This window comes from Ailuropoda melanoleuca, chromosome 17 (genome assembly GCF_002007445.2).
Source record: "Ailuropoda melanoleuca isolate Jingjing chromosome 17, ASM200744v2, whole genome shotgun sequence".
Lineage (NCBI taxonomy): Eukaryota > Metazoa > Chordata > Mammalia > Carnivora > Ursidae > Ailuropoda > Ailuropoda melanoleuca.
Genome location: NC_048234.1, coordinates 24485842 through 24508863, shown reverse-complemented (window position 1 = coordinate 24508863; position 23022 = coordinate 24485842). Strand labels below are relative to the sequence as shown.

At 48.9% G+C, this 23022-nt stretch overlaps 1 protein-coding gene across 1 annotated transcript; it reads right to left on the bottom strand.

Annotated features, from left to right (window-relative positions):
• Nucleotides 1-280: 280 nt before the first annotated feature.
• FXN (frataxin) lies at nucleotides 281-21936 on the bottom strand. Its single transcript, XM_011219112.3, has 5 exons — nucleotides 21683-21936; nucleotides 14736-14833; nucleotides 12474-12594; nucleotides 5265-5362; nucleotides 281-1934 (listed from the first exon to the last, which is right to left on the bottom strand). Exons 1-5 carry the CDS (start codon nucleotides 21848-21850, stop codon nucleotides 1784-1786), a joined length of 636 nt encoding a protein of 211 aa, XP_011217414.2. The 5' UTR covers nucleotides 21851-21936; the 3' UTR covers nucleotides 281-1783.
• Between the last annotated feature and the right edge of the window lie 1086 nt (nucleotides 21937-23022).

Below are 23022 nucleotides of genomic sequence, written 5' to 3'. Positions count from 1 at the left end.
TTCAGCTCAGATCATGATCCTGGAGTCCTGGGACTGAGCGGCATGGGTGGTGGGCTCCGTCCTCAGGGTGGAGTCTGCTGGAGATTCTCTCCCTCTCCCGCTGCCTCTTCCCACCCACCCCTACCCCTGCTCGTGCTCTCTCTCTTGCTCGCTCGCTTACTCGCTCACTCTCTCAAATAAATAAATAAAAATCTTTAAAAATAAAATAAGATGAGGTCCTATGGTGTGGCAGGCTGTCTTAGTTTGGGCTGCTGTAACAGAATACCATAGACTGGATAGCTTCTAAACAACAGAAATTTATTTCCCACAGTTCTGGAGGCTGGGAAACCCAAGGTCAAGGCCCCAGCACATTCAAGGTCTGGTGAAATTCTATTTCCTGGTTCACAGACAGCTGTCTTGTCACTGTGTCCTCATATGGTGGGAGGGGGGAGGAGCTCTGTGGGGGGGAAGTGTCTCTTTTATAAGGGTTCTGTCGTTGTGACCCAATCCCCTCCCAGAGGCCCCACCTCCTAACTCCATCACACCAGCGGTTAGGATTCAACATAGGAATTTTGGGGGGACATAGACATTCAGTCCAGAGCACAAGCTCAGCACAGTAACAAGGTAAGTTGGGTACTATCTGAACACGAATTCCACTGAAATTCAAGTGGAACAATACCAATAACCAGATATTTCTGCCATAGCTTAAGAGAATTGTTTGTTGGCATCCCCTCATCTACCAGAAGGAATTAAAACCAGCCAGTTAAGTTGGCCTGACAGGACCACTGAATGTCTGGACTGAGAATCTACCACATTCTGTCAGTTCCACCCTCATTTAACACGTGGGGAAACAGGTCCAGGAGTTTATGAAACTCACCCAGAGATAGAGAACAGAGATGCTGTGTATCTGCATAGACTTGTCACTGAGAACTTTCTTCAGTAAGAAAAGGTGGCACTGAGCCAAGTGAAGGACCAGGGCTCTTTTCATTAACACAAACATCTTTTTATTTATGTGGTCCTTCACGGTTTGCAAAGCACCTCCTCAGCCCTGTGACCTAGTTTATTAGGTTACATCCACGAGCTTATGAAATGGCCCGTTTCCCTTCTTGTCTTTGGAGTTTTTGCATTCTCAGACCTGTGCTGCGGCAGCTCAATCTATGCGGACCCCTCCCTTAAAAAAAAATACACACACACAATGAAATGAAATGTGTGGGTATGCCCCTATATATATCTCTCTGAGTGTCTCCTGCAGGCTGCACCCCGGCAGACACGAATGCAAAGAGAGAATGATCTTTGGGTTTGAGAATTCCTGACTGTCACTGACACTTTCGTACCAAAGGGCTTAGGAATGCTGACATTTTCCAGACGCGTGGTAACATTTATAGGCAACCCTTTAATGGGTCTCATTTGAGGACAGAAAGGGGAGGTCGGCCAGCGGCTCTTCATGTGGTTTTATCCAGTTAAGTCCTTAAAGAACGAAGAGCGAAATAAAGTCATTTCTCCTGAATTTTTCCTTATTTTTCTTTGTTGTAAGGTTATATATAAATGTAGGAGTATAGGGACATTGTAAAAGAGAAGGGATATCCCATGAGGGAGGAAATCAGACAACAAATCCAAAAACACTATGGAAATTAAAAATCCGAACTTGGGGGAAGGTGGGAGGCAACACGTTCTTTTCACCAGAGCCTTAGAGCCATGCAACTGTCCTCAGAAGTCGGAATGGACCAACCTAGACACTCGGCTGCAGGATGGAGCTGGGGTCTTGGCTTTCGCGCTGTTCATGTCTTTGGGATTGGGCTGGGCATCAAGGGCCCTTTCCGGAATAGGCCAGAGAAGATAAGTCCAGTTTGGTTTTTAAGGCTTTAGTCAGCTCCATGGCCAGCAGCTCGTGGAGGGAAACACCGTCGTGGGCATACACCCAGTTCCTCCCCGTCCAGTCGTAGCGCTTGGGCCCGCTGCAAAGACAAAATAAAGACACAGGAGTCCACGAGGACAGCCCTTGAGGAGAAACACTGGCTTCACAGATGCTGCCAGCAAGAAATGACCGGAAGGAAGCTGCAGAAAGTCAGCTTAACCTTTGACTTCTTGTCTCAGGGTCTTTCTATGTAAGAGTAAGGACACAATTATCCCCTGCAACAATTCGACAGAACAGTTCTCAAAACCTGAAGACATCTGAACCCTCTCAGTGAGTCTCTGTAAATCACACTCTGATCTTTCGCTTTTCTGAACTCTATGTCGGAGCAGTGTTGTTAAAATGGCGGCCATTCGTGTACCACTCACATGATTTGTCCCTTACCTATATTATTATTATTTTAGTACATTCATAACATGTGCAACCACCACCTTTCCCTACCAGAACACTTCATCACCCCAAAAGTGAACTCTGTGCCCATTGAGCAGTTACCCCCCTCCCTCTCCTCTCCCCAGCCCCTGGCAAGCACCTATACTGGTTTTTTATAAATGTACTTTTTCTTGGGACGCCTGGGTGGCTCAGTCGGTTAAGCATCTGCCTTTGGCTCAGGTCATGATCTCAGGGTCTTGGGATGGAGTCCCACATTGGGTTCCCTGCTCAGTGGGGAGTCTGCTTCTCCCTCTCCCTCTGCCTGCCACTCCCCCTACTTGTGCTCTCTCTCTGTCTGACGGATACATAAAATCTTTAAATATAATTTTTCTTTTTTTTTTAAGACTTTATTTATTTGAGAGAGGGAGGGAGCACGAGCAGGGGGAGGAGCAAAGGGAGGGGGAGAAGCAGACTCCCTGCTGAGCAGGGAAGGAGCCCAACCCAGGACCTGGGTTCCTGACTTGAGCTGAAGGCAGATGCTTAACTGACTGAGCCACCCAGGCAACCCCCCCCCAATATATTTTTCACGAAACTGAGAGTTCCTCCACCTCAAGCCAGCCAGTGGACAGCAGTATACATCCATTCACGCTGGGAGGCTGTGTTTGTGTGGCCCCGGGTATAGTCGGATTTTGACATGTCTTGTCATTCCAGATGTACACAACCGTGCCCATTAATTCTGCCTCCTCTCAGCCTGGTGGAGGGGCGGGCATGCCAGCAGATAGTGAGGGTACACAGGGGTGCTTTGATGGAGGTGGAGCAGAGAGCCCTGGGGGCCAACGAGAAGGGGTGCCTGGGTTCACCAGTGCACTCGGAGAGATTTCCCAAAGTCAACACTGGGAGGAGTTTACCAGGGAAGAGGGAATCTTAGCACCGAGCATCTTTGTGGATTATACAAACCTCAAAGATTTCTGTATTATCAACCAAATGCTGGGGTTTGAACACTTTTCGAATCATGGAGATAATAGGGACAAACCCAAAGGACTGGGGCCTTTGTTTAATACACATGACCAGCCAAATACAAACTACTTGGGCCATAGAGAAAGAACTGAAAATCTGGACCAAATCCAGAGAACATTCCCTTGGCCTTGGACTCTGATTTGCTGGGGAATGCCAGGTAACGCGTGAGAAACCCACAAGCCCCTCCACTGCCCCCGTCCAGGTATCCACCCAGACCCCTGCTTTCTCCTATCCTCCCATCACCTCCGGGTGGGCAGGCTGGCTGGGAGCGACCACTGTTTCCACAGGACCTGAAACGCTGTCATGTAAAAAAACATACGTATATCAGAAACGCAGTCCCATGAAAGATTATTTTGGACGTGAAAAGTTGAGTGGAAAATAAGTTTTTTTCTTGAGGAACACAGTATCTGTGATAGTAAGTGGCTGCTTGGCAGATTTTCTTTCCAGATTCCCATCATGAATTATAGATTAAACAAGCCTGGGGTAGGATCCTATTGCTGGTAGGTGTGTCCAAACATGATACGGACTTTTCTGGTTTCCAGACACGACAGAAAGGGAATTCCTTCAGTGCACCCGTGATAGATGGTTCTGGTGCCCTGCCGATATTTATACGGCCACCAATCCCCAAAGGTGATGGCTGGGTTTGAACTGACGCACCCAGTTTCTCATATGATTCCTCCAGGTGAAGGATAAGAATGTACAGTCCTCATGCCTGGCTCTGGTTAGGGTTAGGACAACTGTTGGAGGCCAAAGAGAACAGGCTAATTGGCCCACACAGGATAACACACCCAAGCTCAAAGTAATTGGGTCTAAAAAAGCAATGTAGTCTATAGGGGTCTTGCTAGAAAGGGGTGATTTCTGGAGTTGTTTGTTGAATTATAACATACTTCCTAGATGAGGCTGGGGCAAAGGAGGCAGAACACTTTATTTATTTTGAACAAATAATTACACACCGTGGCATGATAAACAGTATAATATTAACTGCCTAAAAATGATGTGAACATTGGGGCAGAAGAAGAGCTATAATTTTTTTTTTAGATTTATCTATTTATTTGAGAGAGAGAGAGAGAGCGAGCCAGGGGAGGACCAGAGGGAGGAGAGAGAAAATCTCAAGCAGACTTCCTGTGAGTACAGACAGGACTCAGGGCTCGATCTCACTGTGGAGATCATGACCTGAGCCCAAGAGTTGGATGCTTAACTGACTGAGCCACCCAGGTGCCCCTATAATTTTTTTTTTTTTAACGTAAATACCACTGGGCTTTCAAAGAATTGCACGCTGGTTATATTTGGCCTTTCCCAATGCACAGTCAGTATGTTGTCTTTGGAAGTGCTAATGAGTGGCCCAGGAAGGGTGGTCTGAGAACTTGTGAGTTTCTCTCTATAACTCCCTTATAACCACCCAGACAGATGCAGATGGATGAGGGGCCCTCTCTTCCTGTATGTGCTCAGGCCTTGAGATACAGGGCAGGCAGCCTCCAACACAGTCGTTCCATGAGACTGAAAGCACATCAGTGATAAAGGCAGGAGGAATTCAATGCCCTGGAGTCCGAGCTTAAGAGGCTCTCCCCCCTCCACAGGGCATGCAGCCCAATTTCACAGAGGGAATTCAACCAACTTTAAGCGAGATGCTCAAAGCAAACTAGAGGTCAAACTTTAACCTGCTTTGAAGACAAAGTGCAACTTGTTCTGAGGCTGTGGCATCGTAAGTGGCTTTTTTAAAGGCAGGGCAACGATTTCATAGAGAGAAACTGTCCAGGCCAGCTTCTGAAAAGTTACCAACTTCTTGCTTCAGATCTACATCTCAATATGTGCTTATAACGGCCGGATTACTGGTAGACCCAAGTTGCTGAAGCAGGGTTAACCGTCCTACGAGGCTGGGATGAGCCTGTAGCATCAGAAGAGGGGTGCTCACGGACACCCACCCGTGAGGTCACCATGCACACCTCACAAGGGCTCAACAAGGGCAGGTGTGGACTTCTGGACGTACCTGGAGGGTGAAGATAACCAGATCTGCTTGTTCGGGGTCTGCTTGTTGATCACGTAGGTTCCTAGATCTCCACCCAGTTTAACTGTTAAAACACCACTCTGGCGGATCAGGTGGCAAAAGCATGAGGAAAAGAGAACAAGACAGTATTACTTTGCCACAACTGCTTCAGATCTTGACACTTACACAAGTACGCAGCACAGTCACAGCAGATCATGCAGAAAGCACCCTGCTCTCAGAGTCAGACTGTGATTGTTCACGATAGCACTCAGACCTCACTGCGCTTTCCCTCGTTCCCTGGGAGGCTGGCGAGGCGAGAATTCTCATTATTCCCATCTGGAGGTGAGGAGACAGCAGCGCTTGTCTGAGGAGTGACAGCTGGCAAACAGGAGGCTCCATCCTGCCTGCTGCCTCAGTTCCCTCAAAGACCAGCCCAAACCCACAAAAGGATGTTAAAAAATGCAGACCCCAACTCTACCGGAGTCCCACGTCAGCCCAAACATCGGACCGGACGCGCTCATTACCAAAACAAGGAAAACAGGCAAAAAAGAAGGAAGTAGTCAAACCACTGGCTTTGCTGGTCTTAGAAGAGCCACAGAGCCAGCTCGGCTGGTAGGAGGCTGGCTCTCCAGACTGAGTTTTTATTTTCAGACCCTTCCCACGCATCTCACAAGCTGCTCTCAAGGGCATTATTTTCCCCTAAAGAGCCCTGAATTCTTTAAAAGATGGGTTGGTCCATCTTTGCTCAATAAATGCTCATTTAAATTTGAAAAAACTCTTTCAACAAAGGAGCCCTTTACTCCCAAGGTCTGAGGTTTCTTTAGAATGCGCAGAATATTACAGAAGCAGCCACACAGCTCAGTCCCTTTATTGGCGTGGGTGTGCCGGAGACAGCCACTCGCTGTTCCCCACCCCGGGCATAACCCGCGAGGGGACACACCGCCACCTTCGCGAGGGGACACACCGCCACCTTTCTCTGGGCTTCTCGAGCCCCTGTCCGATCAAGATGCCCCGGATGTTTCTTAGAACACTTTGTGTTTGGTTTGCAAAGACAGAGAGCTATTGAAAAGGTATATGGCAGTGACAATAATAATATATAATAATAATAATGTAACTCACAGGCAAGGGAGGACTCTATTGGGTTATACTTTAAAAAAAAATTCTTTACTTATTTGAGAAAGAAAGCTAGAGGGAGAGAGCACAAGATGGGGGGCAGAGGAAGAGGGAGAAGCAGGTCCCCCATGAGCAGGCAGCCCGACGCGGGGCTCGGTCCCAGGACCCTGGGATCATGACCTGAGCCGAAGGCAGACGCTGAACCCACTGAGCTACCCGAGCGCCCCAGTAACATGTTTTCTGATTAAAAAAGAGAACAAGAGAAATCATACAGACATCGGGAGTACAGAGAGTGTACATAAAATGAAAACATCAATAAAAATATTAATGACTACTGTCCAGGACCTACTCTGTGCCATGCACTGAATTTGGCACTTTGTGTACAACTGTTTCCACTGTGACCATAACTATCAGAGCTGGGAATCATTATCCCTGTTTTACAGATGAGGGAAACAGGGACAGAGTAATAAAGAATACTTAGTAACTGGCAGAGCTGATCTTAAATCCAGTTTGGATTGTCCTGTTTGGGTCCAAAAGAAGCCGTTCTTGCCCTAACACCAAGTGTTCTCTCAATCCCATTAACTGGCAATAAAACTGCTCACCCCCAGGTATCGGCGGCCAGTTTGTAAATGGATTTCTGAAAAGAGCTGGGATCACAGTGTACATTGTTTGTTTTTCTTTTTAAAGTTCATTTTTTAGTAATCTCTGCACCCAGTGTGGGGCTTGAACTCACAACCCTGAGATCAAGAATCACATGCTGCACTCACTGAGCCAGCCAAGCATCTTCCTTCAGCTCAGGTCGTGATCTGGGGGTCCTGGGATTGAGCCCCAGGTTGGGCTCCCTGCTCAGTGAGGAGTCTGCTGCTCCCTCTGCCTCTGCCTGCTGCTCCCCTGCTTGTGCTCTCTTTCTGTGTCAAATAAATAAAAATCCTTAAAAAGAAATAAAATAATATAAATTTTTTCTTGAATCCCACCTTTACTATTTTGGTAGGACTACCACCTTTCCTTTACTTGGAAGTGTCTCATTGAGGCACCTAGGGGGCTCAGTCGGTTAAGCGTCCAACTCTTGATTTCAGCTCAGGTCATGATCTCAGGGTTGTGAGATCGAGCCCCCATTTCATCGGGCTCTGCACTGGGCACGGAGCCTGCTTACAATTCTCTGCCTCCTTCCCTCTGTCCCTCCCCACCTCTTTTTAAAAATTTTTAAAATTTTTTCCCAACCCCCTCTTAAAAAATAAGAAAAAAGGCATATTAAAACTCCACAATTCAACAGTTTTAATATTTCACAAAGTGTTTTCATAAAGTGTGCAAACATCACTAATTCTTAGCTATTTCCACCACCCCAAAGAGAAACCCCACACCCATCAGTCCTTCCCCATTTCTTCCTCCCCCCATACAAACTTTCATGATTTCTTTTTCCATGAGATAGTAGGCTCGGGGGACCGAGACATAACTGTTTCCAGTTTGACCTATTTGTGGCCCCTCAGTGCCCCATTGTGCCTTGCCGCCCCCCCCCCCCACCACCACGTGGGGAGGTGCAGGAACAGAGGAGAGGGCAGAGGGCAGGTCTGAGTCTCACCAACCCTGCCACCTTCCTCAGGACAATGTCTGTGCTGCCTCCTTTGGAAACACAGTGCAAGGATCGAGGGGCACGGGTGCTCAAGGCTTGTGTGCGTTCCTGATCACGGCCACACCCTAGAACAGGACACCAAATCACGGATGGCACATCCAATCACCGAACGCCAAAATCCACTCTTTCCAACTCAGAATCTTCTGGAATTATTCCAGGGAACCGGCCACTTGTTCACAAAGAGCATATTAACAAAGCAACCCTGAGATTTCTTCTAGGTGTGCAGACCTCAAGCTGTCTCCTCCACCTGGCACCTTCTCTGCAGCGCCCCTCCCCCCACAAGACCTCGACCCCAGCTGAGGCACCCCGGACATGGTTACCCTGAACCCCCCACAGCCCCTGTGCCTTCCTCCCTGCCTCTGAGCTGCTCTCTTGTTTGCTAGACACCCGCACCCTCCCCTCCACTATTCTAAGCGCCTTGAGAGCAGATCTGTCTTTTCAGCTAAGCACCCGCAGTGTCCAGCACATCCGTTCTTAGTGCGAGATACGGGATGGACACACAGTGCATCTGTGGAGGAACGAACGGCGCCGACGGTGACCAGGGCTGGTGATAACACGTGCGAAGTTAAGGGCAAGGTTACACAAGGCAGAAAGTCTCAGCACTTAGCCAGCCAACCCCCCTCCTGTTCATTGTGTGTCATCATTTTTTCCCATGGAGCCAGAGGCTGTTTCCAGAGGAAACCGGCAAGAGGAGGAAGGAACGGAAGGAAACGAGCTGCCTTACTGGTTCTCCGGGAGTTCTTAATGCTCTTGGAACTATCCGCAAGTAGCCCAGATGAAGAGGGCTTTTTGTTCATTAGTATTATTCCTTAAAGGCCACTCGGAGGCTATTTTGGGAGTGTGGGCAGACTTAAATGCAGGGGAGGGAGGGGGAGTGGGGGAGAGTCAAAATCCTCGGCAGCTTCGGCCAGGGGCACTAAGCAGTCAGAGCAGCCCCTGTGCAGGGCTGGTGGAGGCTCATTCCCCCGGTGAGTATCAGCCCCGCACACTCGGGAGCAAGAGGAGCACTTTCTGTCAGTGGCTCGTTTTGTAGAAACAGACACCTATGGGACGATGTGTTGTGTCAGGCGACTTCAGGTATATGTGGCTTCCCACACTCCAAAAATAGATGCCACTCTTCAGGAGTAAGCATAATGAACGTGAAGCCCTTTTACAATTTAATCCTAACGGAAATCCGCACAAGCAGAGGGACGTCACTCACTTCCCGGCTGAAGAAACTGCCATGCACAGAAGTTAAGATAATTCACTTACAGACTCTCGGTAAGAAAATACAAACCCAGGACAGGCTAGAAGCTTTGTCTCCATAGCCAACCATATGCTGCCCCTGAGCAAGCGTCCATAACCTGGGACCCAGAGGGGGTCGTCGGGGGTCTGCAGGCTGCCCCGGCCTGCAGCTGAAATTGTACTCGCAGGCGTATGGGGAGGTTTTCTTGGGAGAAGGTCCGGGAAAGGTTAAGGAATCTTTGCTGTGCGGCAGCAATAGGCCAACAGCTTAGCAAGTCAAGAACATGACAGCAAACAGATTCTCAATACAACGTCAAAGAGGCCACGGCTCCACAGGGAGAAAACGAAGGTGGCTTGGAAGTAACCCCTCAGACAGCCCGGTGCTCCTCATGGTCCTAGTCAGGCGGGCTCTGCCGGTCAAGGGCAGCGGACTCCACGGATGCCTAGTGCCGGGAGGTGCTTTCTGCTCTGGTGGGCTGTCCCCTCTAATGGCAGGGCCAGTGGGGGTGAGGGCTGGACCCAAACACTGACCCCCCCAAATTACCCACTCCACTGACAGGAAGACACAGCCGCCAAGGAGCTGTTCACATTTCTTACTCCACAGGGAGCAAACAGAACATGTTCTTGGGTCTACCCGGAATACTGTTTTCTGTCCACTTGGCCAGGAGCAAGTTGGTAAAACATCTATGAGGCTGAGTGGCATCAATGAGAGACTGTTTCGGAAAAGTACGTGGGCCCCATTTCATTTATGTACTGAGTCACCATTTATTAAGTTCCTATCACATAGTTGGCATGTTTCAGGCACTGGGATACCAAGAGTGGACATTGTCCTGGCTGCCAAGAATTCAGTCCCGCCACAGGAGCTGATGTGTAGACAGACAGTTAGTACACGGGGTGATCAGTGCTGTACAGATTCATCTTCAGAGCACTGGGCAAGGAAGTAGGCATGGTATCTGCCTAGAGCATGTAGGAGGGCCTCCCAGAGGAGGCCATGCCCAACTGGACCCTGGGGACAGGGAAAGACTGTACCCCAACAAAGCTCAAGTAATAGTGTTATGCGTGTTCTGTTGCCTATAATGTAGCTTCAATAGATTTATAAGTGAAATGTATAAGTTAGCACCTAAGAGACTCTAATCAGGAATTCACACCCCAGGGTAGAGAGCATTTCAAAGTTCTTCAATCAGAAGTCCCAACAACAGGGTCAGCTACTGTCTGCCTTTAGTTTCTATGTCTGTACTAGAGAATTTCCTAACTGGTAAATGATTTGTTAGAAATAATTTTTCCCAGGTGAGGAGAATGATACTTAAGGTATATGGACTGGCCAGAAAAACCCAGGTGCCTCTTCCCTTTGTAGGAACGGGTTACAGAATCTGGAAATGCCAGCTGCTGGGTCACTCTTCAGAGAGGCACTCTGCAGGTCAGGTAAGGTCCTGCGGTCCACCACTGAGCAGGAGCACTTTTTCTTTTAAAGATTTATTTACTTATGCGGGGGGGGGGGNTTAGAAATAATTTTTCCCAGGTGAGGAGAATGATACTTAAGGTATATGGACTGGCCAGAAAAACCCAGGTGCCTCTTCCCTTTGTAGGAACGGGTTACAGAATCTGGAAATGCCAGCTGCTGGGTCACTCTTCAGAGAGGCACTCTGCAGGTCAGGTAAGGTCCTGCGGTCCACCACTGAGCAGGAGCACAAGAATCCTCAAGCAGACTCCTCCCTGAGTGCACAGCCTGATTCCAGGACCCTTGAGATCATGACCTGAGCTGAAACCAAGAGTCAGCCACTCAACGGACCGAGCCACTCAGGAGCCCCTGAGCAAGAGTGTTTGGTGATTGATTCCAGGGGATAGACAGAATCCAGCTGCTAGAACACTGGCACATTCGCTTCTAATGAAACACTCGTGCAAAATACTTGAGTCACTAAGTATTCTCACTAATCTTAAAAGAATGAGTGGTGTGACTGTTTTTATGGCATGTTAATGAATGTTTACATGTATGGCCGAGTTTAGCCTGAGACTTGGTTTCCCTGTAAGTACAGCCAGTCCCTGATAGGGAGGCTTGGGGGAGCGGAGACCTGTAACTCCCCCAGCTCCATCATCCCACAGACAGTCATGCTGGGGGGCCAGTTAGTAACGGTTCCCCAGCAGCTTGCCTTCTGAGGCTGTCTGCTAAGCACTTCTAATGCCCCGCCCCAAACGATGCCCACAGCAGTCACTGAATCCACCTGGAAGGCATCCAACCCTTTCTTGCCCGTTCCCTTAACTTTGCCCTCCAAGTCCCTTGCTGTCCTTACAACCAGGCTTGAAATTTTCTTGCAGACTCTTACTACCTGCTCCATTGGATGGAGTCCCTTCTCTGTTCACAGTAATACCCAACACTATTTCTATCACATTAGCCTGACAGCTAACCAGCTGTTATGAAATTCCACTTCATACCATTTCTGACTATTAATTAATTGCCGTCGAGAGGATTAATCTCCGTGGGGGATTTTTTGGCTAAAAAAAAAAGGAGCTGCTCCCTAAGGCGTGAACAGCGTTCTAAATGCAAAGTGGACCCTTACTCAAGTCTGCCACCTGGCGGCTAGTCGGTGTAGAGCAGCACGCCCTAGGCTTCAGGGCTCTGCGGCTCCCCACAGCTGCATTTGGGATCACCTGAGGAGTAATTATAAAAACAAACAAAAAAACAACCTCCCCTGCCCTGCCTGGGACACACTCCCAAACCAACTAAAGAAAAATCTCTAGGGGTGGGACTTGGTGCACATTAGAATCCCAGGTGAGCTTTTCAAAAATACGCTTCCTGAGAGCACACCAGGACCCGCTGATCAGAATCTCCCAGAAGCGGGGTGCGCGGGGGGGGGGGGGGGGGGGGGGGGAGGGGGGAGCGCCCTGTCTGTGTGCTCTGAACACACCCTGGTTAAGGAGGAGTGGTTTAGTTCAGGGCTCCTCATGCCCGCAGGACAGTCATCCTGCTAGATAAGCACAGGCCTGGGTCCCTCCCTGATTTACCTTCACCGGAGCTGAATGGAGCTTGAGAACCTGTATTTTTAAGCAGAAATGGGGCTCACAGAGGCCGTGACTTGCCCAAGGTCACAAGCCTGGCGGGGCAGGGCTGGAATACCAATGCCAGTCTATGGGTCCCACCCGTAACCACATGCTGCTGGATGCTTAACTCCGCTGGAGGGGAATTCTTTGTCCTAGTGAGATACAATTCTTAGGGAGGAAACAGAAAAAGGAAAATAAGCAAAAAGTACCCCAAACGAGACATCATAGTCTTCGAATGTGTAAGGTTTGTCTGCAAGGTCTTCGAAAAACTCTGCTAAGGAGTCCAGTGTCTTCTCAGCCAGTCTTTCATAGGTGGTCTCATCCAGAGAGCTGCAGGGGAAACATGAAAACCCCCCCAAAAACACACGTTTACCAAACTGCTCCCTTTTATTAACATCAAACCCACACAACTATTTATTTACTTATTTAATTTATTTTTAGTAAATATGCCCAATGTGGGGCTTGAACTCACGACCCGGAGATCAAGAGTCACATGCTCCAGACAGAGCCAGCCACCCCGACACATCAGTTTTTTACTTAAATTAAAAAATTCATGGGAAATAGCTACCATGTGCAGAGAAAAAATTTAATCAGCACCAACGAGTTTCTATAGGGGCACCTGGGTGGCTCAGTCAGCCTTCGGCTCAGGTCATGACCCCAGGGTCCTCAGACTGAGTCCCGCATTGTGCTCCGTGCTCAGTGAGGAGTCTGCTTCCCCTGCTCCCCCTGCTTGTGAGCTCTCTCTCTCAAATAAATAAATAAATAATCTCAAAAAAAAAAAGTTCATAAAGAAGGAAACCTTTCTTCCCAAATAGGCAGCCCCCATCTGCAGAGTCACCTATGAATAACAGTCTCTTCTGTATCTGCCTGGGATTTTATATTCTTTTTAATATAGAAATTGAAGCACCTTGCAGTTTTTATTTAATATATCCTGGAAACTGTTCCATATTAGCACATACGGATTTTCATGGTATTTTATTTTATATTATTTATTCAACCTGACCCCTTCAGCTGGACATTATGCTTATTAAAATTGCCTGTATTAATGATTAAAATTCTGTTGGGCAACCACAAAGTGGGAGAAAATATTCGTATTACATGTATCTGAAAAAGAGCTTATTTCCAGAATATATAAAGAAATACAACTCAGTAAGAAAAAGAAAACCCAATAGAAAAAATGGGTAAAATACTTGAACGGATATCATTTTAAAAAACATATCCAAATGGCCAGTGAACATATAACAAGGGGTATAACTTTATTAGTCTTTAGGAAAATACACATTAAAAAAATCACGATGAGATACCCCCAGAATGGTTAAAATGAAAGAGACAGATAACATCAAGAGTTGGCCCGGAAGTGAAGCAACCCCTCTCCATTGGGTGTGTGGGTGTGTGTGTCTGTAGGTCAGAGAAGCCACTCCTAGACCCGAGAGAGAGGACTGCATGTCACCTGGAAATCTTGGCCTTTGAGGTGGATGGATGAGAGACCGTATGGGCCTGTGGTGGCAGCCTTGGGTTTAGGGGCCTGTGTGTGTGTGTGTGTGTGTGTGTGTGTGTGTGTAAGGAGGGTCCACGTAGATATCAGTGGGGGTGGGGTGGGTGGGTGGGGAGCAGACTAGCAATGCTGGGGAGCTCTGCACCAGAACTCATTGCTTCCTTCCAGGGCACCCACTAGGCCATATTTCCCAGCATCCCCTGCAGTCACCTGGGGTCATGTGACACAGTCCCTACCAATAAAATTTGAGTGAGGGACAAGTGCCACTACCAAGACTTCCATTCTCTTGCCCTTTCCATGGAATGGAACCTGGGGGGGGGACACCTGGATTCTACCATGTAGAGGACAGTAAGGTACTGACAAGTGACAGGAAGGTGGAAGGACCCTGGCTGCCTGAATCCCTGCACAGAGGTATACCCACCCTGCACTGTCGGAACACAGGGACACAAACCACTGCTGGCTCGAGCCATTACAGTTACACAGGCTTGGCCGACCCCATCTGCTAAGTCATCAAAGAGAGTAAGAATAGAACTCTGGAAACAACCTAACTGTCCAGCAATAGGGGATGGTACATACATAAAGTTTAATATTCTTTCATTTAAAATAATGTGGTAGAGGGGAGCCTGGGTGGCTCAGTCAGTTAAGCATCCGACTCTTGATTTCAGCTCAGGGCTTCATCTCAGGGTTGTGAGTTCAAGCCCCATGTTGGGCTACGCACTGGGGGTGGAGCCTACTTAAAGAAGATAGTTGGTGATGTGGAGAGATGCTTATGAATGCTGCTGCTAAGGGAGAAAACAGGTTTTGGATGGGATGGGCTTTTTTTTTTTTTTTTCTTTTTTATAAACCAGTAAGAAGAAAGGAAGAAAAATTAAAAAGCTAATAGAAGTCTGAGCAGGTACGCACATGTTGTGTATTGAGAAAGAGAAGGAGGAAGGAGGAGGAAGGGCTCTCTGATGTGGAAGGGGCTTTATCTTACCCAGGGTCGCCCAAAGTTCCTGCTGTCCTCACATTCATCAAACAGACACTCTGCTTCTTGACATTCGTGATCTGATCAAGGCGGTAGAGGCTCAGATTCTAAAAGCCAAAGTGAAGAAAATTATCATTTTTCAGTGCATTATAGTCCCTGAGCACAAGGTTTAAATATCACTTCTGCATTCAAGAATAAACCACGTTAAAATTTTCCAGGAGTATTTCTGGAATGTTTTCACCTTGTTTTAATGCATTACCTTGCATTCTCTCGGGCTCTCTCTAAGCCTGTGCTGCCCAACATAATAGCCCCGAGCCACAGGCAAACTTTAAATTTAAATTTATTGTCACTTCCCACTAAAATTTGAGTGAGAGACAAGTGCCACTTCCAGGACTCCCATGTCCTGGAACGCCACGTTTAAGCCATGTTTCAAGTGTCCTGTGGCCTCACGTGGCCAGTGGCACACTGAACAGAGTCACCACCATGGGAAGACCTGTGGGCAGCACTGCTCCAGGTTATTAGAGGTGTGTGGTGGTTAGCACAGGCGAGCTGGGGAAGCATCAGCAAAGCTCACGGAATTTGACCAATGCAAGCAACAATGAACAGCAAGAGGCAGATGTCTGCAGATGTCCAGAAGAGAGGATCGGACTGCAGACGGACAGGTCTCATTAGCATGATCTACAGGAGATACTGTGATCTGTTGATTTCTCCCAACACATAATTGGAAGAGGGTCCAGGCACCCGTCTCTGGGGCCACCAGCCCTATTGACCAGCCGGAAAGAGATGGCATAACCAGAGGACAGTGACAAACACCAAGGGGACTCTGGCTGAGGGACCTGCCCCAGTGTGGGAGGGGACAGAGCCTGTAAAAGGAGAGAAAAGTGATACATCAGAGTGGAGATGGCAGAGGAGAGGATGGAGAGTTGGCCACAGGGCCTTGTGAAGGCACTCAGCTGTACTTCATCCTGGGAAGGCACCCAAGGGTTGGAAGGGGTTGGTGGTAAGATTCAACTTCTCCAAAGGTCACTCTGGAGCAGGGCTCAGAGGCTGTTGTTCTCTTGAACCATCGGTGTCCTTGGCAAGCTCAGAAAGGAGAAGGCAGAGGGCGCCAGGCTGAAAAGTGACCAGAAAAAGGGGAAACAGGGGTGCAGAGCGCAGAGGGCATGATTTTAAAGGGTTGGTTCTGAAGATGGGAGAGAGCCAGCGCTGACAACCAGTTATTGCTATTGCACATTCTAGAGTGTTCCCTAGCTGCTGGGTGTTGCTGCTCCTAGTGTTGATAGAAACGGACGGTGTTAGTCCTCATTACAAGCCTGTGAAGCAAGTACTATTATTATAGTGGTTCTTCCCAACAGTCTGTTCCATAAAGTCACCATGAACAAGAGGTTAGTGAAATGCTTCTGCGGGAGATACAGGCTTAGGTTCCTGCAGGCTTCAGGTCCCATATGACCAACCAACCCCGCTTACACACGTTTCTGTTTAAAGACGCCTTGTTTAATATACATTGTTGATTCATGAACAATGAGCTCACGGCCAACAGTGCCGTAACTCAGGCCTGAATGAGGCTGATCTAACACACGTGTTTTCTCTGCACAGGCTTCTTGCACTTAGACCGCTAGACAGCACTCGGCACTATGCTCTGGGGCCATTTTAAATAGTGAAATCACCAACCAAAAACCCAAAAATGCAAACAATGTGCCACTAAATAGGTGGTGGAAAGGACACTTGTTGACCCCATGGGGTCTGAGACAAGAAGGCACTGTCACCTTGTTTGACCTCCGTGGGAACATGCAAGCATGCTGCTCCATGTATCTGAGAGTGACCACAAAATCCACCCTCCCTGGGTATTGATTTTGGGGTTACAGATAAATTTTACTGAGAAGGTGAATTCACAAGTCCAGGATCCATGCAACATCAGGATAGACTGTATTTGTGGTCTACGGATGAGGAAACAGAGCAAATCACTCAGATACACAGACGCAAAGGGGAGGAGCAGGGATTTGAACCCACACCCTCTGGCCCCAGGATCCAGGCCACAAAGGAAAGAGTCACACACCTGGGGTATCATATGTGGTTTCAGGCGTGGAAGGGAACTTTGAGAACCAGGGGCTCAGAGTTTCCCTCCCCTCCCGGGTCCTGGCCTCTCAAATCCTAGCTGTCGTAGTCTGACACCTTCACATAGCCTTTTTCCTGTTTCAGTTTTGGTTTTGCCTTTTCTATCTTGGATAGCTGTTCTTGGTGGGAGGTTTGCTCTAATGCAAGTTACTCACAGCCAGAAGTAGAAATCTACGTTTCGGCTGTTTTTAATCATCAAAAGAACTGTTACCAAAGACTCCTTGCTGGTCTCTTACCTGTTCTCCCCAAGCTAACTCTCCCCGAGTACCTGCTTTCCCATTCCGAGCCCCTGAAGGCAGGGGTCACAGTACCCACTGCACAGATGGTGATGAGCATTAGACAGGAGGACGTGAATACCCCAAACACTGGGCTGGAGGGTGCCCAGTCAATTTCGGCTTTGGAGCACGTCAACAATAGTGTGGAGAGGCAGAAGGTGAGGCCCGGCCTGCCTGGCTAGCAGGGAGGCCAGCCCTCACCCCACGGGTCCCCTCTGCAAAGCACAAAGCTGCAAACGCTGGAAGAGTGAGTCACTTCTCATCCACCGCTGGGGGGGAATGAACTGGTACCACCACTCTTGGCATCAAGTGAGTTGAATATTTGCTGGCCCCTTGCCTAGCAATGCCATTCTGAGAATTCAGCCACAAAGAGCCTCTGTCCCTGCACAGGAACGCCCACAGCAGCACCGCCGTGACAGCGGCACCATGGTGGTCACCCGGATGTTACCAGGAGACTGGATAGAGTGTGATGTGCTCACCCAATGGGATACTACCCAGCAGAGAAAATGAATAAATGACAACTATGTGCATCAGTGTCAACAAGCCTCAAAAAGCACACTGAACACAAGGAACAAGTCACAAAATGTTTTTTTTCTATCAACAGCATGTGCTTTAGGGAGACATACATAGAGGGTGACACTCTAGGAAAAGGAGGGGATGCCTGATGGAATTCAGGAGAGCAGGTTCCCCTCAGGGAGGCCCAGGGGTCCTTGGGAGTGCACACCAGCGTCTTCTGAGGGACAGATAACATCCAGTCTCTCTCTCTCTCTCTTTTTTTTTTTTTAAGATTTTATTTATTTATTTGACAGAGACAGCCAGCGAGAGAGGGCACAAGCAGGGGGAGTGGGAGAGGAAGAAGCAGGCTCCCAGCAGAGGAGCCTGATGTGGGGCTCGATCCCATAACGCTGGGATCACGCCCTGAGCCGAAGGCAGACGCTTAACGACTGAGCCACCCAGGCGCCCCAACATCCAGTCTCTTAATCTGGTGATGAGAGTGTGGCCGTGTGTTACTAATCTTTGAACAGCACAGAAATTTTACAGACACTTTTCTATGTATAAACTCACATACATTGTCTGTGGAAGACAATAAAAACACGAACTTAAAGTGAATCAGGGCATAACCTGCTTGCCAGGCCTGAGGCCAAAAGACCACAGGGTCCTAGGTGACGATCTTGACCCTCTACGAAAATTCATGGGTGTGTGCAAGCCTTTCGAGGTGTGCAGATGTGGCTGAGGCAGGGCCTATGAAGTTGAGTACCAGGTGGCGACATATCTCTCCTTGGAGCTGCCTCCTGTGTGACAGGGGAAGGGTTTGAGGACCAGCCACCGTCACGCTCTCAGTGGGGCGAGAGGCTGCCTGATGGAACCAGGGGCCTCCCTGGGCCACGGAGCCACTTCCAAGCCACACTTGGAAGGAAGGCATTTCTGTGGATTCTGGGTTCCGCTGAGCAGCGAGACCTAAGAATGGATAATCAGAAGCTACATAAGCTCTACCCCACAGCTATGTGCCAGCTGCCAGCCACACACATGTGGCCCCGGGGCTCCTGAAATGTGGCCCATGGGACCAAGGAACTGGACTGCAAACCTTACTTACCTGTAATTTTAAAATGAAACTTAATAAAGTTTCTGGAAAATTTATTTTTATTTTTTTAAGTCTTTTTTTTTTTTTTTAAGATTTTTATCTATTCATTTGTCAGAGAACACAAGCAGGGGGAGCAGAAGGCAGAGGGAGAAGCAGGTTCCCTGCTGAGCAAGGACCCCAACGTGGGACTCAATCCCAGGACCCCGGGATCAGGACCTGAGCTGAAGGCAGATACTTAACTGACTGAGCCACCCAGGTGTCCAAGTTTCCGGAAAATTTAAAATGTTCTGGAACAGCTTGAGTGTGTGAATTTGTTTTTTCAATCGTGAATTTTATAAAATACAAATCAGGAATTTCCTCAAGTTCAGTTTAACATCTGAGCTGACATGTGCTGACATGGGAAATACACACTGAATTTGGAAGAATGACTATGAAAAAAGACTGTTAGACATCTCAATGATTTTTCAGTATTGATTACATGTTGAGATGATAGTATTTTGAAAAACTAGATTACATAAATGTATTGTTGAAAAAAAAATTTTTTTTAACTAAGCTGTAGACCCAACATGGGGTTGAACTCATGACCCTAAGATCCAGAGTCACATGCTCTACCAACTGAGCCTACCAGGCGCCCGTCTGTGGTGTTCAAATTAATTACACCTACTTCTTTTTATTTTTTCAATGTAGCTACCAGAAAATTCAGAATTACACATGCAGCTCCCATTCTATTTCTTTTGGATAGTGCTGTAGTAGTAGGAATAGGGGGCAGAGAAAATAAGGATGGGGAAGAGGCCCCCACAATGAACTCAGGTCCTGATGAGTTCTGGAGTGCAGGGACTTTGGGGGTCAACCTGAGGACAGTTAAGGCCTTGGAAAAATCGAACATGGTGGTCCCAGCTGCCGTTGTCATCCACCCAGCTGCACAAGTACAGGAGACGTGTGAGGGAACTGTGTTACAGACAAGTTCAACAAGCCTGATTAATTTACTACAGTAGAGGGAGCCCAATGGGTGACCTCCCAACCTCCCAAGACCCCTAATCCCAGTGTGTGTCCAGTGCCCACCTCCTGGGTGGCAGCTCTAAGCTAGGCATGCTTCTGAGTCCACAGCCCTTAAACAGCCCCTAGGCACCATCCCAAGACCACGCCATTATCTTGTCACTCTCCTAAATTAAAAACTGCTGGCAACCCATGGCCACACCAGCAGGGGGCGGAGTGCAAGCCAGGGCCGCTCCAGGTGGGAGTGGCGCAGGAGAAGGGTAATAAATGTCTGTGTTCTGCGCGGGGACAGCGCGGGGACACGATGTCCACAGCTGCCTGTATTTCCCGAGACGACGAGGAATCCAGTATCAAGAGCCCAACTTGAGTATTGGCAACCAATCCTAAGTTTTCTTCAAACATGGCCAAATAACAAGGTAGTGGGAAGTTCAAGTCTAAAGTCCAAATTCCAGAGCTCCACAGGCTATTTGGGTTGGAATTCACCTGCCTCCTTCACCACCTGAGAGGTCTATCCAGCAGACCCGCCACACAGCGCTGGTATTGCCCAGGCCCGTCTCTCCTTCGGGATTCCCTTCCCTGCTCTCTTGCCACCTTCAAGATCCTGATTAGGGGCGCCTGGGTGGCTCAGCTGGTTAAGCATCTGCTTTTGGCTCAGGTCCTGATCCCAGGGTGCTGGGATTGAGCCCCACCACCGGCTCCCCGAGCAGGGAGCCCGCTTCTCCCTCTCCCCGCTGCTTGTGCTCTCAAATAAAATCTTTAAAAAAAAAGGGGGGGGGCGTCTGGGTGGCTCAGTTTGTTAAGCATTTGCCTTCCGCTCAGGTCCTGAACCCCGGGTCCTGGGATGGAGCCCTGCATCGGGCTCCCTGCTCAATGGGGAGTCTGCTTCTCCCTCTCCCTCTCCCCACTGCTCCTGTGCTCTCTCTCAAATAAATAAAATCTTAAAAAAAAAAAAACAGGGAAAATTAATTTTTAAAAATCTTAAAAAGAAAAAAAAAAAGGCCCCTGATTAAACATCCCGTCCATCCGGCTGTTAGTCTTCCTCAACCCCACAGCCATTCTTTGGGCTTCCTCCTTTCAGGTCTTGGAGTGACTGGGTCAGAAGCTTCTTTGCAGCCCCAAGGGAAGAAAAAGGGAATTAATTTCCAGGGCTGAAGACTTTATATTACGTTAATCCAGTGTAATCCTCACAATAGCTCGGCAAAATGGGCGGTACCCTTTCATCTCTCTACCCAAAAGGAAGCCGCGCCTCGGAGAGGTTCCAGATCTCCCGAAGTCACACAGCTCTGCTGAATCGAGCCAGAACTTGGAGGGCAGGCTGGGTCATTTTCCAAAAGCTTGCTGCTCTAGCTACTGTGGTCCACAGCCTCGGCGTTTCCACCTCGCTCGAAGGAAGCGTTTCGTTCATAAAAGCCCATGCTTGGAAACATCGCTCTAGTAATATTATATATACACACTATTATAAACTATTATGTTGGTATGTGTACTATTTTATTCTATTTATATATACGTACCATGCTAATATTACATATCATACACATACATATGTATCTTACAGTACTTAGTACAGTATATACTATCGCTTAAATTGAAATTCCGGCAAAAGGAAGTGGCGAGCTCGGCGACAACCACGGACCCCCGAGAGCGGTCCCGGCCACTATTCCTGAGTCGCGGGTGCGAGCCCCCTGCGTTGCGTTCCCTCGCAGTTGCACGGCATTGCCCTCTTCACCCGAAAGCAGAGGCCGGTGCAAACGTGACACGGGGAAACAGAGGGTGTACTGCACGGCCGCGCGCCCGGTAGGGAGCAGCGCGCGCTCCACCGCCGCGCGGCCACCAGCAGAGCGCGTCCCCGGCCCGCGGCTCTGCCGGAGCGCAGAGGGCGCGCGTGCCCGCAGCAGCGGAGTGGGCGCGCGTGCCCGCAGCGTCCCCAGCGTGCGCGGCCTCCCTCCGCCGGCGTGAGGCCCGGACGGCTGCGCGGCGCGGGTACTCACAGCGTGGCTGAATACGCGGGTCGCTCCGGTCCAGATGCTCAGGTCTCTGCGGCCGTAGAGCGGGAAGGTCCTAGTCGGCCTCTGGGCCCCGCCGCCGGCCCGGGCTGAGCCCGGGAGCGCCGAGCGGGGCAGGAGGCCGGCAGCCGCGCGGCGTCCGAGCGTCCACATGCTGCTCCCAGTCTGCGGCCGCTCCGCCCTCCTGCTCCGGGGACGCCGCGGCGACACCTGGTGGTTACGGGTGGCAGGCGTCGCGATTCGGCTCCGCGCTCAGGTCCCCTCTTCTGTCGACAGTGGGAAATGGCCCGCGGTGATACCTCAGGGAGAACTTCCCAGCGTTCCACTATCTCTGTATTTAACACCGATGGCGAGTGCGCTTCGTGCAAAGCACGGGGCTTGCGCCTTGGGCAACTTGTGAGTGCGTAACCAAGGTCCCTGACCTCGGAGACTTGGGCCTAATGACCTAGTGCTGCAGAATTCTGTCTAGGAAGGATTTGCGAACTGCAGGCTTGCTTGGCTGTAGTAGGTTATAGCACATTGGAGAGTGCCGACAGGAGAAGGATTGCCTGGTTTACACCCGAACTCTGTACTTCCTAGCTGTGTGACCAGTGGGCAAGTTAATTCACTTCTCTGTGCCTCATCTGTAAAATGGAGTTTATAGAAGTTTTGTCTTCTTAGGGTTGTTTAAAGGATAAAATGAGTTAATCTATGTAAAGTGATTTTTTTTAGACCCTGCTAAGTGTACGGTAAGTATTAAGTTGTTTTTTGTTTTTGTTTGTTTTGTTTTTAAGATTTTATTTATTAATTTGAGGTAGAGATAGAGAGAGAGAACACGAGCCCGGGGGCAGAGGGAGAGGGAGAAGCAGACTACCCACTCAGCAGAGAGCCCGTCAGGGTGATCCCAGGACTCTGGGATCATGACCTGAGTCAAAGGCAGACGATCAACGGACTGAGCCACCCAGGCACTCCAAGTATGAAGTTAATACACTTTAAAAGACAATTTTCCTTCGGTTGTGTATTGCAAAGACATGCAAATTGTTGACGTTTCTTTCATATTTTATATAGACTTGAGAAAATACCACATGTGCGTACCAGAGAATATAATTTTTATGGAGAAGGTAGTGGACAGAGGAGATAGTTGGCGGTGAAGTTTTTCCAAAGCCACCTTGGTACTTTGTGAGTAGTGGAGATAAGACACAGGTATAAATGTGTGGGACAGTAAATGACAAGTGTCAAAGAAGAACAGAAACTATCAGGTATCAGCACTGAGTGGGAGAGTATATACAGCTAGGGGCGGGGACAATCAAGGAAGTCTTCATGGAGGAAGTAGCATTTGCACAGGG

What these genes read in the sequence shown, in the direction of transcription:
- FXN (XM_011219112.3), bottom strand. Translation starts at nt 21,850, where the DNA reads ATGTGGACGCTCGGACGCCGCGCGGCTGCCGGCCTCCTGCCCCGCTCG. An exon ending in CCCGCGTATTCAGCCACGCT is followed by an intron (nt 14,834 to 21,682) that starts GTGAGTACCCGC and finishes TTTGGCTTTTAG; the next exon opens with AATCTGAGCCTCTACCGCCT. An exon ending in TGGTTATCTTCACCCTCCAG is followed by an intron (nt 1,935 to 5,264) that starts GTACGTCCAGAA and finishes TTGTCTTTGCAG; the next exon opens with CGGGCCCAAGCGCTACGACT.